We start from the raw sequence: 16,645 nt of genomic DNA, 5'->3' as shown, positions 1-16,645 counted from the left end.
TCTCTGCCCTTTGAGCCCAGTGCACAAAAGCAACAATACCAACCGTGCCTGTCAGAGTGGCGGCTAAGGTTATCTTGGAAGCTGTAGACATGGCTAGATGACCGCAATGTCCCGGAGTGATGAAAAGGTAAGTTCGTAGTGTTGAGAAAGGGAAGGCAATTGATCTCCAAAAATGTTTATGCGCCAGCACATGGAAGTCGCGTTGGATCGACGTCAAGGTGGGTCTCGTACCTGCCGCAACAGCATTTCCTGGGCGCCTTCTTCAAGTCTACCATACTGCTGTTGTAGCTCGAGCTGCTTTCGATATATCACGCCTGTCTCGACTCATCTGCTGCTCCATTACTTGTCATAACAAAGGGCGCAACAAGATAGCATAATCGACATGGTCTGGGAAGCAACTGCTTAATTATACGAGTCAACACTGATAAGCAAATAGTCTGCTCAGAATTCGGCTGGGATCCAGACACTGCTTGACGTACGATACTGCCTTTGGTCCAGACAGACTAGCGACTAACCTTTACAGGCAGAGAAGGAAGCACAAAAGATCGTCCAGAGAGGTGAGTGAATAGCTGCTACAGAAGTAATCTGGCTAATGAGTGTCTTACAGCCAGAGAATGTAAGGCAGGCCAATAGCTACTCACAGCTATTCTTCCTAACACATTATTTCTTTAGACAGGACGAAGCGAGTAAAAGATGCAAAGTCAGAAGCACAGAAAGAAATAGACGAGTACCGCCAGAAGAAGGAGGAAGAATACAAGAAATACGAGTCCGAGGTATGTCCATCGCCTCCCAAACTAGGCCGATACTGACGATATCAGCAAGGGAGTGGTAACAAGAAGGCCGAGGAGGACGCCAACCAGGAAGCAGAGAAGCAGCTCGAAGGCATCAAGAAGGCCGGAGATGAGAAGGGCTCCAAAGTGGTCGATGACCTGCTTAAGGTCGTAACCACGCCGCATCCCGAAGTTCCAAGCAAGGTGTCAAAGGAGGACTAGGTGGCCTCCAAGAAGCATAACTCTGAGAAGAAATATGCTATAGCTCAACCGTCGGATCAGGATAGCGCCAAAAGCATGTCTCCAACAGCAAGCACAAGGTTGAAGAACTTCGTTACGAGTTACATGGGAGGAGGAACAAGCGATCAATAATACACCGACTTATTCTGTCATTAGATCACATGCTGCTAGGTCTGGAGTCTGCTGGAGCTGAGATGCGTGTATAATACTAGTGACTGAAGGAGTACTTGCTGCCTTGACACCTGACGCCAAAGAATGACGTGGAGAGGCAGCTTGAGTGCAAAAGGCCAAACCAGTTATCTGAAGCTATTGTTCCATCCTCACGATCGTAGACTCTGCAACAACTCGATATGTCAACGTGACAATATCTACTTGTAGACAGTCACTAAGAATCCTATCAAACCACGTTCCAGACTTTCTTGCTGGCATGCGATGGCTGTTTCGCACGCCACCGCATGCTCTTTTGCTATCACGACGCGGTAGAGCTTCTGCCTATGTGCTTGACTTCAAACGTTGTGCAAGTGGCAGCAGCTGGCCCGACCCTCAAGATGGCGCAGAAGACATGCCTATCGATCCTAAGATGCCCGACTTAGGCTATACTATCAAAGATGATTTTGCCAAGTTCCAGGATCACTACGACACGCCCAAGAACGCGATTGTGCTCGCTCATGGCTTGATGGGCTTTGAAGAGCTACGGCTAGCTGGTAAACTTCTGCCGGGTATTCAGTATTGGCGCGGCATCTCTGACGCTTATCGTCAGAACGGCATCGATGTTATCACCACAGCTGTGCCTTCAACCGGCAGTATCGAGGAGCGCGCAAAGGTACTCCATGAGCAGATCAAAACAAAGGCTGCTGGCAAGGATGTCAATATCGTAGCCCACAGTATGGGAGGTCTTGACTCAAGATATTTAATAAGCAAGATTCAGCCTCAAGAATTTCAGATCAAGTCCTTGACCACAGTTGCGACACCTCACCGTGGCAGTTCAGCAGCGGATATCATTCTTCGCGAAATCGGTCCGGACTATCTTCCTCGATTGTATGCAGTCCTTGCACGTATGAAGATTGGTACAGGTGCTTTCGCTCAGCTGAGTCGGCGATACGTATGTGAAGACTTCAACCCCAGAGTTGTCGACAACGACGCCGTACGGTATTTCAGCTACGGTGCAAGCGCGAAACCGCACGTATTCTCGGTGTTTCGCATTAGCCACGACCTCATGTATGAGCTTGAGGGTCCCAACGAGTAAGTCTCCCATCCGATCACCTGATCACGACGTTCGTGCTGATGTGTTGATAGTGGACTGGTTAGTGTTTCAAGCAGCAGATGGGGCACTGAAGGATACAAAGGGACTTTGATGGGTGTCACGCATCTCGACCTGATCAACTGGACAAATCGTATCAAACGCCTAGCAAGCAGGATGGGACTTGTCAAACAGGATTTCGATGCCATCGCTTTTTACCTGCACATTGCAGACATGCTTGCGAAAGAAGGACTATGAAAGTGCTTACCTGGTCTTGTCGTTCTCCGGCAGTACTGTGTTCTAGTGGGTCCACAGTCGTGGTCTTATGGCACCTGGAGCCCGCGTAAATGCCACGCCACGATACTGGTGGAATGAAGCTTCTACTCTGGCAATCTTGAGGCTTGTACTGCGATAGCACACGATTACATATCAAGGATAGCGACCGTTGTGACGAAGTCGCTTCTGCCGTGGATTTCGCGTGCGACAGCGAGACTGGTGTGCTGTCCGAGGTGGCGATATGGGTCGCACTTGATGTCGTGGCTATAGGGAACGGGCTTGAGTGAACACATGCTATCTCGTTCTTGCCGTCTCCACGTAGGAAAGGATTGTGTCGGCACTGTTCTCAATACAGCAAGCAGATCTACTGGCAAGAAGTCATTCCATGTGGTTCTTGCTTCTCTAGACCATCGTGGTATCTCGCCGCATAGAGCCAGGATTGACTCACCGGGTGGTTTGCTGTGTCGTTGATGGGATCAAGTGTGCTTAGATTGCGCGCGTTGACTCTTCATCTGTCAGCAATATTGTACGTCTTCAGCGATTCAAGCCCTAGGCAACGACACTAGCACCCTCGCCAGGAGTCCTTCGAGGTCCGGTTGAATAATATGTCGTGCTGCCCGACGCTTCTTTCATTATCGTTGCTGCTCGAGCATCCGTCAGCCTATACCGTGTACTGCAACCTGAATAATGGTGCATGGCATTATCAATTTGTGGTATAGTCGAGTTCTAATCGATTTACGCTAGAGCACTTGGTTGACCGTTGTTTCCGTCGTCGTAGTCGCCTAAATATGTGCAACATGAGGGTTTAGCGAGCTCTTAAGAGTCGGTGTATACTTTGCAACCTAATGCAGCTAGGACCGGATGTGCATATTTTGGACACGAGCGACGATCCTTACTGAACTGAAGATCAAAACACTCTTGCTTGTGCTGGGTCTTTAGATGGTTTGCGATGAACTCCACGTTTCGGGCGAAAGAATTGAGTTCAATAGAGGCCAAGCAGAGTCCTTTTGTACTAGGTGGTAGTGATGATGTTCCCAGTACCTTGTAGGGCTGAAGCTGCCACATTTTAAGGCGTCCAGTCACTAACACCTCTCAGGCAAGTTCTTCCTTACTATTGTGCTTCATTGGCAGGATTAGAAATCAGATGACGCTGGGCATCATTGAAGTCCCCCGCTTACGTCGCGTGTATACAAGCAGTCGGTGATCGCGCTGTCGCGGCCCCTTTGCGGCTGGAGATGCTGATTTGACTGTATCTCAAATCACGGTTCGGGTTCCATGGCTCATTCTACTGGCATGGAGCTAGCCAAGCGAGAGACAAGCCAGACGAAGTGTTCACGGAAACTTGAACGCATATGTCGAGTTGTGTACACCATGACTACTTATCACCAAGCATCCTGATCTTCGGAAGGATTCAATGAGGCTGGAATTCAGGCAATGCACACAACGTTGTTTGCAGTCAGCCGCAATGGCTTCCAGAGGCTTCCTATTCATTAACAAGGACTCTAACTCACCTAGCCTGTCCCGAAATACTGGTAGTGAGGCAGCTTTAGCTTCAAAGGTTAACAAGCACGTCCAACAGCAACGCTTCTGGAAATCTTCGGGTCCAAGAAGAAACTGGTATAGAGCATTTGTGAGATCAGATAGCTCAGATACGTCGACACCGTCACCATCGGAGGATTCACTGAATGAGGATATCTTCGAGTACAGCAGAAGTCCAAGTAGAGACTCATTCGAGCAGAAGCTTTCAAAGTCACCACGCAGGCCTTCGACTCCAAGACGCAGTTCATCTACTGCTTCTGCCGTCCAAAGGACGCCTCGATCGGTCCCACAAGATACTGTTATCAAACAAGAGTCACCTCCAAGAGAACGTGTCAATTGGCTAGATCCTGTTTTCAGCCTTGCTAGCAGACCAGGTGATGTTGCTGATCCCTTCAATACGACAGTAGTGCCTATTACCTCTGCCTTACGAGATGTTCTGTCAAGGCATCTGCGATGGGCAGTCTCTTCATCGATCACAGAATTCGCCATTCACGAAGGTATTCGAAGGATCTTCATGGTCGTGTTGACTGACAGAATGCATTCGGCGGCTTTCCTGGCAATGGCAACTGCACAGCAAAGAAAGACAGCAGGACTTGTGCTGCCGCACGATCAGAGCCCAGAGCACTACTCCTATATAGCCACGAAATTGATCAGGGAGCATTTGGAGGCTAACGGAGATGAAGTTGATCCTTATGCTTTTGTCGACATATTTCGGCTCGCCATGTGTGAGTGGCTCAATGGAAACCATACAGCTGCGAGGATACACTTCGCTTATATTGCGCGGAATTGGAGCAGTCTAAGACCGCGAGATGGTAGTGAACGACATAACGTCGAGGTCATCAGCAGCGAGGATATCTTTCTTGCCATCGATATTGATGAGAAGCCACTGCTCCAACTCAGTTGGGAACCGGAGCTTCCACTAGGTCCTCACAAGATACCATCATCCGCTATGAAGGTCCTAGAGCGACGGAATAAAGCTGAATTGTCACCAAAACCGCCTCCACCAGAAGTGGGCAGCAGACTCCTCAGACTAGTCTCTCCTGACAGTGATGTCCGCACAATTATCGAGAGCTGTCTCAACACTCTCCACGCCTCCTCACACTTCAGCCAGATTGACTATGCTTCAGCTACCACCGGATATAACTGGATCGTGAAGCGCCGCTTACATGCCACAATGCATAGGTTACAATCCCTGGACATTACAGGGTCGAGCGTGGAAGAACCTGTCCGCCGTGCCCTGGTCATACTACTACTCCTGGCCACATCGACGCCCGCACGTCGAATCGGTAGGACTGACGTTCCACGTCTTGCTGCACAGTTACGCCATTCAATGCTAGCTGCACGCTCATCGGTGACACAGTGCAAGAACGGGAAAACCTCAGCCAACTGTGGTCAGCAACCGATTAAGAAGATCGACCCGGCTCTCTGGCTCTGGATGAGCCACATCGGATATCTCGCAGCACGCGAAAACGATCAGATATTCTCTGCTGACGGTGAGGTTATAGAGTGGTTCACGCAGCAGAGTCTGCAGCTTACTTTGCAAATCTGTGGTCCGCTGGTAACCGTCGACGAAATCAGAACTCTACTTTCTGGATACCTCTATTTTGAGCATGTGCAGGGTCATTCGCTGGGGAAGCTTGTCGGACAGATCTCTGGGAACCATAACTATAATACCTCGATCATCTCCTGAGGAGAGGAGAAGCAGCAGACTGTTGGAGAGCATTAATTCTGAGGAGCAATGATTTGCTGTTTGTGATAGAGATCCGGAACATGACATGACATCGCAGTAAGCGAGGTGGAATTGATCATGCTCGTTAAAGCGTTTCTTGAGTCCTTGTCTTTATTTTAGCAAAAGCTCGAAGAACGAGAGAAAATATGTAAACTGAAACAGATCATTCGATCTTGTAACAGCTCTAAGACCTCACAATGCGCGTACAGTACGCCGAATCTTCTGTGCTGAGTACCGAACGACTTGTAATCTGAAAATTAGCACTCACTGTCTCTGTGCCGACTCACATCCTCAGCTCAGTCGATGAAATCTTCGGGGACGAGCTTGCACTGTAGATTGTCAAAACTACCATCTGGTAGTCCACGAGACTGTGTAGGAATTAGTATCTCTTAACTGTTATTACCGACCGTCCCGACGTAGCAGGGTAATCGAGCTTGCTATTACTGGAGCGATGGTGATAATCTCTGCCATTTGAATTCGAAGCTAGAAGCTCTTGTGGCTTTGACCCGCCGTCCTTCCATGTGAGTGCGTTGTGACGGGGCTCGAAGTGTCCCACGGATCACGGACAATCCGACCTCACGTTTTCTTGAATTATGCATATCGACCTCCGCTCCTTGTAAATGCTCCAAGATCAGACGTCCGAGCTGTAGTGCGAGGAACGCTGGCTGCTCTAGTCCAGACTGGCAGTATCAACCAGCGCAAGCTGCCTTGACCACTACAGTATATCCTCATCTTGCCAAATTGTTTCTCGGAACCGGTACGGGGATGTCCTCCTCATCGTCCTCATCCTCCATGCGCCCGTCCGCAGGAGGAACAGCTCCATCGACCTCCATCTCCTCATCGTCGTAGCTCGGTACAACCACATTCCAAGCAGGCTCCTCCTCAACGTCCTCGTCCATCAAATCATCCACAGTTCTTCTCAGCCTGTAAGCGATATAACTTCCGTCTCTCAGTTCTAGATCGCCAATCGTTTCGATTGGGCCACTTGCGGCTGGTGTGGTTTTCCTCTTGCCAGCTTTTGCATTCGAGGCTGCCACAAGACTCGAGGCGTCTTCGACGTTGATCCATCCTTTCGATGCGTCTCGACCGGTCCGACGCTCTTTCGTGATACCTAGCTCGAGATCTTCGGGATCGGATGGCAGTGGTGTCGTTGTGCCAGGGAAGTTGGTGGTGTTGAGGGACTCCAAGATGGAAAGTAGTGAAGATTTTACTTCTGTGAGAGACTGTGAGGGAAGTACGGACAGTACAATCGTTGACTTTCCACATTTCAAGAACAAGGTAAGGTGAGCTGGTGTGAAAGAAGTGTCTGTGTCAAGGTTCAAGGTAGACATGGTTTTCTTTCACAAAGTTAAATGGTTGAAGTTGCAGTGCTCAGTGATACCAGAGGAAGAGTAGATTTGAGTGTCGAAGTAATGTTCTCTTGCGCCTATACTCGACGTGGTTGGCATCAAACTTACACTCGAGGCTCTCTATACTGTACGAAGAATGTTCGGCAGTGGGGCTCTTCTCAACGCGTCTTGCGCTTCGTAAGACGTGTAAAGTGGTTCGTGTGCAAACGTCACAAATATGGAGACTGCGGATGGAGCATTGTACATTCTCACAATCGTCCAAATGCTCATCTGCTATATGGACGTCTCGTAGTCCGGCGATCAAGCATGTCAAATCACGATAGATAAGACCATGTGGCCATTCTCGTCGACGCACGAAGATGCGGCTAATCCAGGATGGAAAGGCAAAGAGCTATCTCCTGCTCAGCTTGAACAGTCCAGGAAGCAATGGGAGGAGAAGCACACTCAGCCATCTAAACCGATCATGACTGCCGAACCCGATGCTGCTCTCAAAGACTACGTTCGACAGCCTCAGCGCCTAGGTCTCAACCCTGTCGGTCGACTTGCACTGCTCAGTACTGTTTCGTTTGTTACAGGACTGGCGCTAGGTTCTGCAAATGGTTCGAGAATTGCTGCTATGCGCTATCGTGCCGAGAATGCTCACTACATGCCTATAAGTAAAGCTGGATGGTACCTGTATGGAAGATCACGAAACTACCACGCCATCATTGGAGGTGTGACTGAAGGTGTCAAGACCGGAGCACGTTTCGCAGGCTGGGCTGCCTTGTTCGTTGTGATCGAAGAAGGTCTGGATAGGGCTCGTGGAACGGTATTCAGAAGACGAGGAGAGGAAGAGAGAAAAGGTCAAAGAGACTTTCTAAACACAGTTTCAGCCGCCGTGGCTCTGTCTGGCCTGCATGGCTGGTGGAACAACCTCGATCGGTTTGCTGCTATGAGAATGACAAGGTTTGCTGTGCGATATGCTGTGCCTTATGGCTTGATGCAGGACCTGCTAGCAGCTCTGCGAGGCGACCGTCCATGGTACATTGATTCGGTCTTAAAACGAACACTAGACCGCACCAAGACCGGAATTCCAGTCTAAGGACAATCTAACACTCCCGATATCAGTTTCAACAAGCTAGTCAAGGCTGCTTCTGCATGGGACTCTTGATACATGCCTTGACTTCAGTGAGCACTTTCGCCGCAGAATACCTCTAGTAAAGACAGGCAACCTCATCTAACGACAAATCGCAAGGTACATACCGCAAATCAGTGGTAACTAGTGTGATGCAAAGCAGACATTATCATTAGCTTGTCTGCCTTGCAATCGAGGACACCGTATTGTCATACCTTCTGGTCTCCGAGCACCTTGATGAGCACAAATCGAACCAGTCTACGCCACGCTCGAGAACGAAAGGCGGGTTGATTTGAGCAAGCACAAGCTCATGTCTATGAGCAAGCCTTGGATCTTTCGGGAATGCAAGCTAAACTTGATCATATGTTTTTTTTTTGGCTGCAGGCTTTGACATCTTCGAAGTCCTTCCAACCTTGTTGAAGTCCACAAAAAAGGTCTCCGGGTCATGGGTGTTCCTCACTTGGTTTCAGTCAACCGTTCCTCGTTCGAAGGGGGTTATGCGAAGAGAACAGAAGACTCTTGGTTCGATTATGCAGCTTAGTGGCTGATGTGTTATGCTCTTCTGCCAGGTACCAAAGTACCATGAACTGAGAATCAGAGATACTCAGTGCTTGCTACGTGGAACATCTTGTGCAACTCTTTCTAGTAATTAAGGTGATTTGCGAGAAGTTTCGAGATTACGCATGTGAACAAAATTCATTGTGTAGATCACGAGATCGACCGCCATTGACACTTTCACATCTCTTTGCAAATTGAAGTGTGGCTCTAAGACAGTCATTCAGTCAAAGCACCCTTGCAAGGCTGCCCAATTGGATATGCTTTGCCGTTTATGGCCACTCTATGCCAGAGCTGTCGGATAGAGTGGTCTGCTCTCTACGAGGAAGCTAGACTAGGCAGTTTGCTCGTAGGGAAAGACCTGGTGCTTATTTCAGACAGAACAACTGAGTACCGCATCAACAAGGATTTCACCGAGCTCCGATCATTATTTTGCGAGCTCAAGTCTACCTTACAGAAGACCCAGAGCATGGCTGCAGCCTCGCCATAAGCTCGAATTTGTCACAAAATATCAGGATAGATGATTTTCGAACGGAACTTTGTGTCCTGATAGACATATTGAACTATGCACGTTCTGCCCTGAGAAACGGTCATTCAACCATGATTGAGGCTCTGCGAAACCGGATGACGATCGATTGCACTTTGGACTTTACACGAAATTGTGGATGTCAATGCCCCTGCTTGCCTGACAAAAAGCCCCGGGCTGTGGCTTGAACTGTCCGCCTCGGTGAATTTGGCACTGCCTACGTTTGCCGTCCAGGGCACAGAACAGCACCACAGAAGTTCCTGAACATGTCTATATATCAAGCAGACATACCGGTGCATGACAACAAGAATTTTTCGTTCCTGGAAGGGCATCGTGGGAGACTGATGCTTCAATCATACTGTGTTCGCTATGCAATCCTCGACACGAACTGAGCCAGACGATCCAGATCCCGAAGAGCTGACAGCTTGAGACGGATGCCCCACTAGAGTGCATCAGGCAACTCTCGAGCAGCAGGAAAACCATCCTCAATGGTGGGGTGCGGTGTCTTGGTCTTCGTCGCGCGTGACGAAGCAACGTCTTTGGACCTATCACGCGAAGTCTTGGAAGTTGAATGCGCGAAAATGGCGACACTACTCCTGAGAACTGGCCTTCAGTGGTTTAGACATAGTACTGCAGTGCAGTCGTATGCCATGACGCTGGCACAATTTGAGCCAAGCCAGTGGGCTGTGAGTAGAATCGCGTCCTCCAGCACCAAGCGCTTGACGGCTCATAAACTCGAGCCTCTGTCTCTCCTTCATCGTTCCTCATTACCCAGCTACTGTGTTCTCTCTTTCCCATCAATTCGCCCAGATATATTTATACTTGCAGTTTGCTGTCTTGCATACCTTTTACACCATGATGCATACTCCAAAACCACAGCGACCGGTTCCTGGTCAGCCTCCCACACCACCACACAGCCAGAACAACAGTATGCATGCACAAGATTCCACTGGCTCTTCATCAATGCGCTCACCAATGACCTCGCCTCCACCTCAGGACATGGTCCCTTTTCGAGGCATCTACCAATCACCTGCTCCAATGTTGGACACTCCTGCATACCCTATGTCAAATTCATCGCAGAATACAATTGATTGGCAAGACCCTACGGTTCAACGCTTATTGCATATGTTGCAGCAAAACCCTGGACCACAACAGCAACGGCCACAGCCAGAACCACAGTCACCCCCACAACGGCAACGACCATTGCCGCCTGTGCAGATGCCTCGAACTCATCATTACCAACAACAACGACCCATGCCACAAGACTCAGGTTATGGCTCTACATATGGTGACCATTATCACTACGGCGCCCACTACGATTACCGACCACAAGGTTATACCCAGCCACGGGGAAACAAGTATGGCATGATCGAGGCTCATGGTCAATCCCGAGTGCTCATGGGTAATGTTACCAGTCCTGAAGTAAATCCATACATGGTACGAGAGCAGGTTTACGCTGGCGCCAAAACCTTTGAGAAAGCCAAACTTGTTGCTACCGATATGGATCACGAGGGAATGAGGATTTTCTTTGAAGAGAAGAAAGCTGAAGCACGATGACTGTGCTTGAGGATATTACGAACTCTACGACGATTAACGAAAACTTTAGATTTGCGTGGCGCCTTGGGCATGTATCACCCGATATATTACAGATACCCTTTTTGCATACCTGACGGATTTTGATCATTCAGTCTCTGTTGATAGTTATCAATGCCATGTTAAACAAGTGAATTATTTGGCACTGAATTCATCGCCTGCCTTAGTACACTGTGCATACATCAAGACAGCTGTTTGAGTCTTTATAAGTCTGGACTTCGGCCATATGCTGATCAAGATCCAGAGAATAGCATACTCGTGCTTTTGTATCTGATACTAATCTTGCAGTTCATGGCCAAAGGTGTGGAGTGGAGGATCATACGCGATCCCGTCTTTCACTCCACCATGGAAGCCTGGGAAATTCTTCGACTGGCCCCCGAAGGCGATGAGCTTAGTCTGGATGGTGCCGAACTCCATCCTTAAAACGCTCGTGCTCCAACTGCGACAGGTGGGGCATCGTAGACACGACGTCGTCGATTCAGGTGCGATCCCCATTCAAGCAGGTCTCTTTCTCCCGAAGGATTTCAGATCATAGTGACTGCCAGTATCCGCACCTGCCACTGGTTCAGCTCCTCTCGATAACCTACGCGACGCTGCGAACCTAAAGACAAGGTCGTCGATTGGTGGTTGTTTGTCTTTGACAACTTGGAGTGCTGTATACGGTACACCTGTATTGATAACTATTCTCTCACACGTTCTCAACAACGAATCTACTCGGCTGAACGATATTGCGAAACTATTAGATCTTGGTCTTTGTAGCTTCACAAAGTCCTCAGATTGACGTCCCGCACGAAGAGTAGCAACAACCACGGCTGTCAAGGTCCAATCGCGTTACAGAAAAGGTATTTATCGACGATCAAATTGCCAGAAGCGTGCGCCCGTCATCTCATGGATACTTGCGTTTGTTGAGGCTCGAAGTCGACAAACAACTGGTGGATGAGAAGGTTACCTTCAGAACGTTGCAGGCTTGCCTGCAAGCAATCAATCACGAACTCGCCCGCATAGTGGGAACCATCTAACCGGAAAATGAGGTCAGCGGGTTGTCCTGGGTCAACTGTGCGAGAAAAATAAAGGATCTTTGTCAGATAGAATAAATATGCGACGACATCATGGGCGGGCTCCCTCGCCGTACGCTGGTCGTGTACCGACACCTCCCTCTGCAGAAGTTACATTGGTCCGCAGCTTCGACCACCAGATAAACCCAAGCAGACCTGCCAGGCAGTCACCTCTCGCTACTTCTCAGATTCAAGGCATGCCACTTGACTTGATCGAACGTATTCGAGCCTTTCCACTCTTCCAGTCCGCACCAGATAGCTTTCTGTACGAGGTCGGTCTCGTCCTGAAACCACAAATGTATGCTCCCAACGACTATCTTATGACAGAAGGAGATGTTGCCAAGGCGATGTACTGGATCGTGAGAGGCGCAGTTGCAGTCTGTTCAAGAGATGGCGAAAGCACGTATGCAGAACTAAAAGCTGGCTCTTTTGTTGGCGAGATTGGTATACTCATGGACCGGCCGAGAACCGCTACAGTCATTGCTCGAACAAGATGTCTTAGCTTACAGCTGAAGAAGGAAGATCTCAAGCGCATTCTCCCAAAGTTTCCGGAGGTAGAGAGAGCAGTAAGAGAAGAAGCGCTAGAACGCCTTGCAATACTGGAAAAGAAGAAGCGACAAGCACCAGGTCCTGTTAGCTCTCCAACTTCAGAACGAAGAGGGTCTAAGAGGACGAGAGAAGAGGAGGAGGAAGAAATGCAGACCGACGTCTCTGAAACCAACAACAAGCGGCGAAAGTCCCCCAGTCCTGGCGTCGGTGATGTGTCGCCTGCAAGCGCTTTGGGGTTCGGCTTGGTCAATGTGCGAGCTCTGCTGAAAGAATTACCTTTGTTCGCAAACCTTCCAGCTGAACCCCTCCATTTCTTGGGATTGAATGCTCAACCACGTGCCTTTCCGCCATTTGTAGATATCATCAAGCAGAATAACACGGGGCGAGAAGTCTATTTCATAGTGCATGGTGAAGTGGAAGTGATCGGCGAGCAGGAGACTCAGAATGATCGTAAGAGATCACTTCCTTTACCACCAGTCGTCAAAGCACGTCTACGAGCAGGTCAGTATTTTGGAGAGGTAGTAAGCCTGGACTTGGCTCCTCGTCGGACGGCTACAGTCAGGTCAGTCACACAGGTGGAGTGTCTAATGATCCCAGAGAAGGTATTGGCAGAGTTTTGGAATCGATGTCCACCTTTACTGCGAGCCCAGATTGAACAGACTGCACTGTCAAGACTAAAGACAGCCTCCAGGGATGATGTGGAAATGAAAGATGTTTACCAACCACCAAGCTTGATTGAGCTCGAGCTGGATGATGAGAAGAAGTTAGCAAAGAAGCTGGCTAGACCAGCACGAGTAACATTCAGCGATGCCGAGATTGCCGCTCCTGTGCAGCCTCTGCAGTCTGACGATCCAACACCTGCAGAGCCATCTGATCCGGATCCCTTCTCGAGCATCGGGCTGGAAAATGTGCGATCGCGCTCAAGAAGAGGTTCCCTGGCCCCTCCACCTCCCGATGAGCCTGTTCCCAAACCATCCACAAAACCAAGGCGCTCACCAAGACCCTCGCCAAAGTCCTCGCCAAGGTCATCTCAACCATCATCGCCCTCAACACAGAGCTCCGCGGTAGCCACACCTTCTCCTCTAGCAGAAGGAAGTGGTGGCCAATATTTTCCATTCTCGGATCCGTTCGCTGGCGCAAAACGTCCGCAAATAACTATGCGGCTCACTGATGGTGAGAATCGTGGGTCCATACCCGATGAAATTTTAGTGCTTGTGTTTCAGCATTTCGAGCTGCACGAACTAATGAATTTGCAGGTAATAAGTCTACACTGGCAGAACCTGTTACTGAAGTCCGACAAGCTTGTGACACACCTAGACTTGGCGCGCTACAATCGTTGCCTCAATGACCAGGTTATCATCAAGCAAATATGCCCCTTCGTAGGCACTCGCCCGCGTACCATTGATATTTGTAACTGTTTTCATGTGTCCGACGAAGGTTTTTCAGCACTTGCAGATAAATGCGGGCAGAACGTTACATGTTGGAAGATGAAGAGTGTCTGGGACGTGACGGCCAATGCCATACTTGAGATGTCCAGTAAGGCAAAGGGCCTCGTCAGCGTTGACCTGAGCAATTGCCGCAAAGTCAGCGACACACTTCTTGCGCGTGTGGTAGGCTGGGTTGTCCCACAGCATCCTCCAGCGCAAACAGCTTTGGGAAGACATTCAAGCATGAGAGGACGGCCAGTGATTCGGACTAACAAGCTGAATGGCAACAATGTCAATGGCAATACACCACCAATGCCGCCTCCAGGCACGGTCATCGGCTGCCCCAACCTCAGTCATCTTACACTCAGCTATTGCAAGCATGTCACCGATCGCACGATGCACCATCTTGCGATGCACGCTGCAAGCCGTCTTGAGTTTCTTGACCTAACGAGGTGCACAACAATTACAGACGTGGGATTTGGCTATTGGGGGCAGAACTCCTCGAATATCAAATTTACGAAACTGCGAAAATTGGTTTTAGCGGACTGTACTTACCTTTCTGACCAAGCCATCATCTACTTGACGACGGCAGCTGGCGCCGCATTACGTTATCTGGATCTGTCCTTCTGCTGCGCACTTTCTGATACCTCGACAGAAGTTATCGCTCTAGGCTGCTCTAATCTGGAAAGCCTCGACATGTCCTTTTGCGGCTCGGCAATCTCCGATGCTTCCTTGAGGTCGATTGGCAATCATCTCACAAATATGCAGCATCTTGCCGTTCGTGGGTGTGTGCGTGTTACTGGCATGGGCGTTGACGGTGTAGTTGACGGCTGCAAAGTTCTCGAAACATTCGATGTAAGCCAGTGCAAGAACTTGATGTCGTGGGTTGCCCACGGTGGTATTGAGAAGTGGAGAGCAAGAGGACGTGGTGTGAAGTTCTTGATGTCGAAATGATACTGATGGAGGCGTTGAACAGTGAATTCGTTGATTTCTCCTGATACCCATATACGTTGAACATAGTGCCGCCAGATTTGAAACAAATACGAACTTGGTATATTGCTTCTCCAAAAGATTGTTCCCATTGCTCGAATCGTTACATGCCGGGCCGCTCGTGGAATAAGTTCATAATAGCAGTTATTGCAACTTCTGTTGTTTGAAATCAACGTGCCTCTGAATATCTCAAAGCAGCATAGTTTATCGGAGATTCGATGCAGCCACTTTCGAGCTTCGTTTCTACGCGAGACTCACTTCGAAGCTTTTATAACTCAGAACGATATATGAATCTGATCCAAGCATGATAAACTTGAAGCTCATCATGAGCACTTTCTCACTGTCTTGAGACCCCAATACCAGCTTTGATCGTGCCATTAGAGCTCATCTCCGTTCTCTGTCCATGATGTCAGGATTAATGCTACATGTCCGAAGCGTTTATGCACGAAATCAATTGTGTTTCACTTAGAGTTGCGGACATCGTGATGGCGTTCACAAGCAGCTAATCGTTCCTCGAATCTGTTTACACGTTTCCTCTTCCGTCCGTTGTGCTTGACCGCCCTTCATACTATCAATTTCTTAGATCCCTCAACGTTTTTGAATCAGGCAGCAGACATGACCACTTCCGACGTGCGACGCATTCTCGTCACCGGTGCAACAGGCAAACAAGGAGGCGCAGTGGTTCGAGCTCTACTCGCACAACCACCGTCCTTCCCACACGAGATCCTCATCCTAACCCGAAAGTCGACTTCGACCTCTGCACAGAAGTTGGCAGAGAACCCAAAAGTCAAGATCATCGAAGGCAATCTTGAGAATGTCCCTGCGATCTTCGAGGCCGCGGGTGGAAAAGATTCAGTATGGGCTGTTTTCCTCGTCACGATGCCGAGCATGAAGAAGCTTCAGCCCGGAGTTGTGGACAAAGAGGTAGCCCAGGGCAGAGCCATGTTCGATGCAGCGCTCGAGAACGGCGTCAAGCATTTCGTGTTCAGCAGTGTTGACCGTGGTGGAGATGAGAAGAGCTGGAGCAACCCAACACCAACACCACATTTCATTACCAAGCATGACATCGAATTGTACATCAGGGAAAAGAGCAATGCGAGCCAAATGAGCTATACCATACTGCGACCAGTTGCGTTCATGGACAATTACATGCCGGGCATAATAGGACGAATCTTTGCCGCAGCATGGGCACAGATGGGCTCGAAGAAGCTGCAGCTAGTATCTACGAGGGACATTGGAATTATGGCGGCCAAAGCTCTGAGCGAACCTGACAGCGAGGACTTCAAGAATAAAGCTATTAGTGTCGCAGGCGACGAAATCACTCAGGCGGAAGGAGACGAGGCTATGTGGCAGGCGAAGGGACGGCCGATGATTCAGTCCTACTGGTTTATCGTGAGCTTTCTGAAGTGGATGGTCTCTGATGTTGGGATAATGTTCAGGTGGTTCGAGGAGGAAGGGTACGGTGCTGATTTGGAGAAGTGCAAGAGACTGAACCCGAACATGATGGATTTCAAGACGTGGTTGGCGGAGGAGAGCAAGCATCAATGAGTCTAGACTGTGACCGAGATGAGTCGAAGCGCTCTGAGACGAGGGTCAGGTGCTGCTTAGCCTTTGTGTAACCACTCCCGACAACGGAACATCAAGTACAAAGGGTTAGGGAGAAACCTGTGACTACGATTTTTCTACAGCAGGG

At 49.3% G+C, this 16,645-nt stretch overlaps 7 protein-coding genes across 7 annotated transcripts; 6 read left to right on the top strand and 1 right to left on the bottom strand.

Annotated features, from left to right (window-relative positions):
* Positions 1-106: 106 nt before the first annotated feature.
* LTR64_008165 (uncharacterized protein) lies at positions 107-992 on the top strand (the record flags this gene model as incomplete). The annotated part of the gene is made up of 5 exons (XM_064902480.1): positions 107-127; positions 524-557; positions 608-616; positions 673-773; positions 819-992. 5 exons carry the CDS (start codon positions 107-109, stop codon positions 990-992), a joined length of 339 nt encoding a protein of 112 aa, XP_064750956.1.
* Positions 993-1,437: 445 nt separating this feature from the next.
* On the top strand, positions 1,438-2,508 carry TGL2 (lipase 2; the record flags this gene model as incomplete). The annotated part of the gene is made up of 2 exons (XM_064902479.1): positions 1,438-2,252; positions 2,307-2,508. The coding sequence occupies 2 exons, from the start codon at positions 1,438-1,440 to the stop codon at positions 2,506-2,508; spliced, it is 1,017 nt and encodes a 338-aa protein (XP_064750955.1).
* A 1,483-nt stretch (positions 2,509-3,991) lies between these two features.
* On the top strand, positions 3,992-5,755 carry LTR64_008163 (uncharacterized protein; the record flags this gene model as incomplete). The annotated part of the gene is made up of 1 exon (XM_064902478.1): positions 3,992-5,755. One exon carries the CDS (start codon positions 3,992-3,994, stop codon positions 5,753-5,755), a length of 1,764 nt encoding a protein of 587 aa, XP_064750954.1.
* A 767-nt stretch (positions 5,756-6,522) lies between these two features.
* LTR64_008162 (uncharacterized protein) lies at positions 6,523-7,125 on the bottom strand (the record flags this gene model as incomplete). Its single annotated transcript, XM_064902477.1, has 1 exon — positions 6,523-7,125. One exon carries the CDS (start codon positions 7,123-7,125, stop codon positions 6,523-6,525), a length of 603 nt encoding a protein of 200 aa, XP_064750953.1.
* Positions 7,126-7,474: 349 nt separating this feature from the next.
* On the top strand, positions 7,475-8,224 carry LTR64_008161 (uncharacterized protein; the record flags this gene model as incomplete). The annotated part of the gene is made up of 1 exon (XM_064902476.1): positions 7,475-8,224. The coding sequence occupies one exon, from the start codon at positions 7,475-7,477 to the stop codon at positions 8,222-8,224; it is 750 nt and encodes a 249-aa protein (XP_064750952.1).
* Positions 8,225-10,193: 1,969 nt separating this feature from the next.
* Positions 10,194-10,895, top strand: LTR64_008160 (uncharacterized protein; the record flags this gene model as incomplete). Its single annotated transcript, XM_064902475.1, has 1 exon — positions 10,194-10,895. One exon carries the CDS (start codon positions 10,194-10,196, stop codon positions 10,893-10,895), a length of 702 nt encoding a protein of 233 aa, XP_064750951.1.
* A 1,132-nt stretch (positions 10,896-12,027) lies between these two features.
* On the top strand, positions 12,028-16,500 carry LTR64_008159 (uncharacterized protein; the record flags this gene model as incomplete). The annotated part of the gene is made up of 2 exons (XM_064902474.1): positions 12,028-14,817; positions 15,559-16,500. 2 exons carry the CDS (start codon positions 12,028-12,030, stop codon positions 16,498-16,500), a joined length of 3,732 nt encoding a protein of 1,243 aa, XP_064750950.1.
* Between the last annotated feature and the right edge of the window lie 145 nt (positions 16,501-16,645).

The sequence above is a fragment of the Lithohypha guttulata genome (assembly GCF_036872675.1).
Source record: "Lithohypha guttulata strain CCFEE 5908 chromosome Unknown scaffold_8, whole genome shotgun sequence".
Lineage (NCBI taxonomy): Eukaryota > Fungi > Ascomycota > Eurotiomycetes > Chaetothyriales > Trichomeriaceae > Lithohypha > Lithohypha guttulata.
Note: the sequence above shows the minus strand (reverse complement) of the source record. Positions and strands in the feature narration are given on the sequence as shown.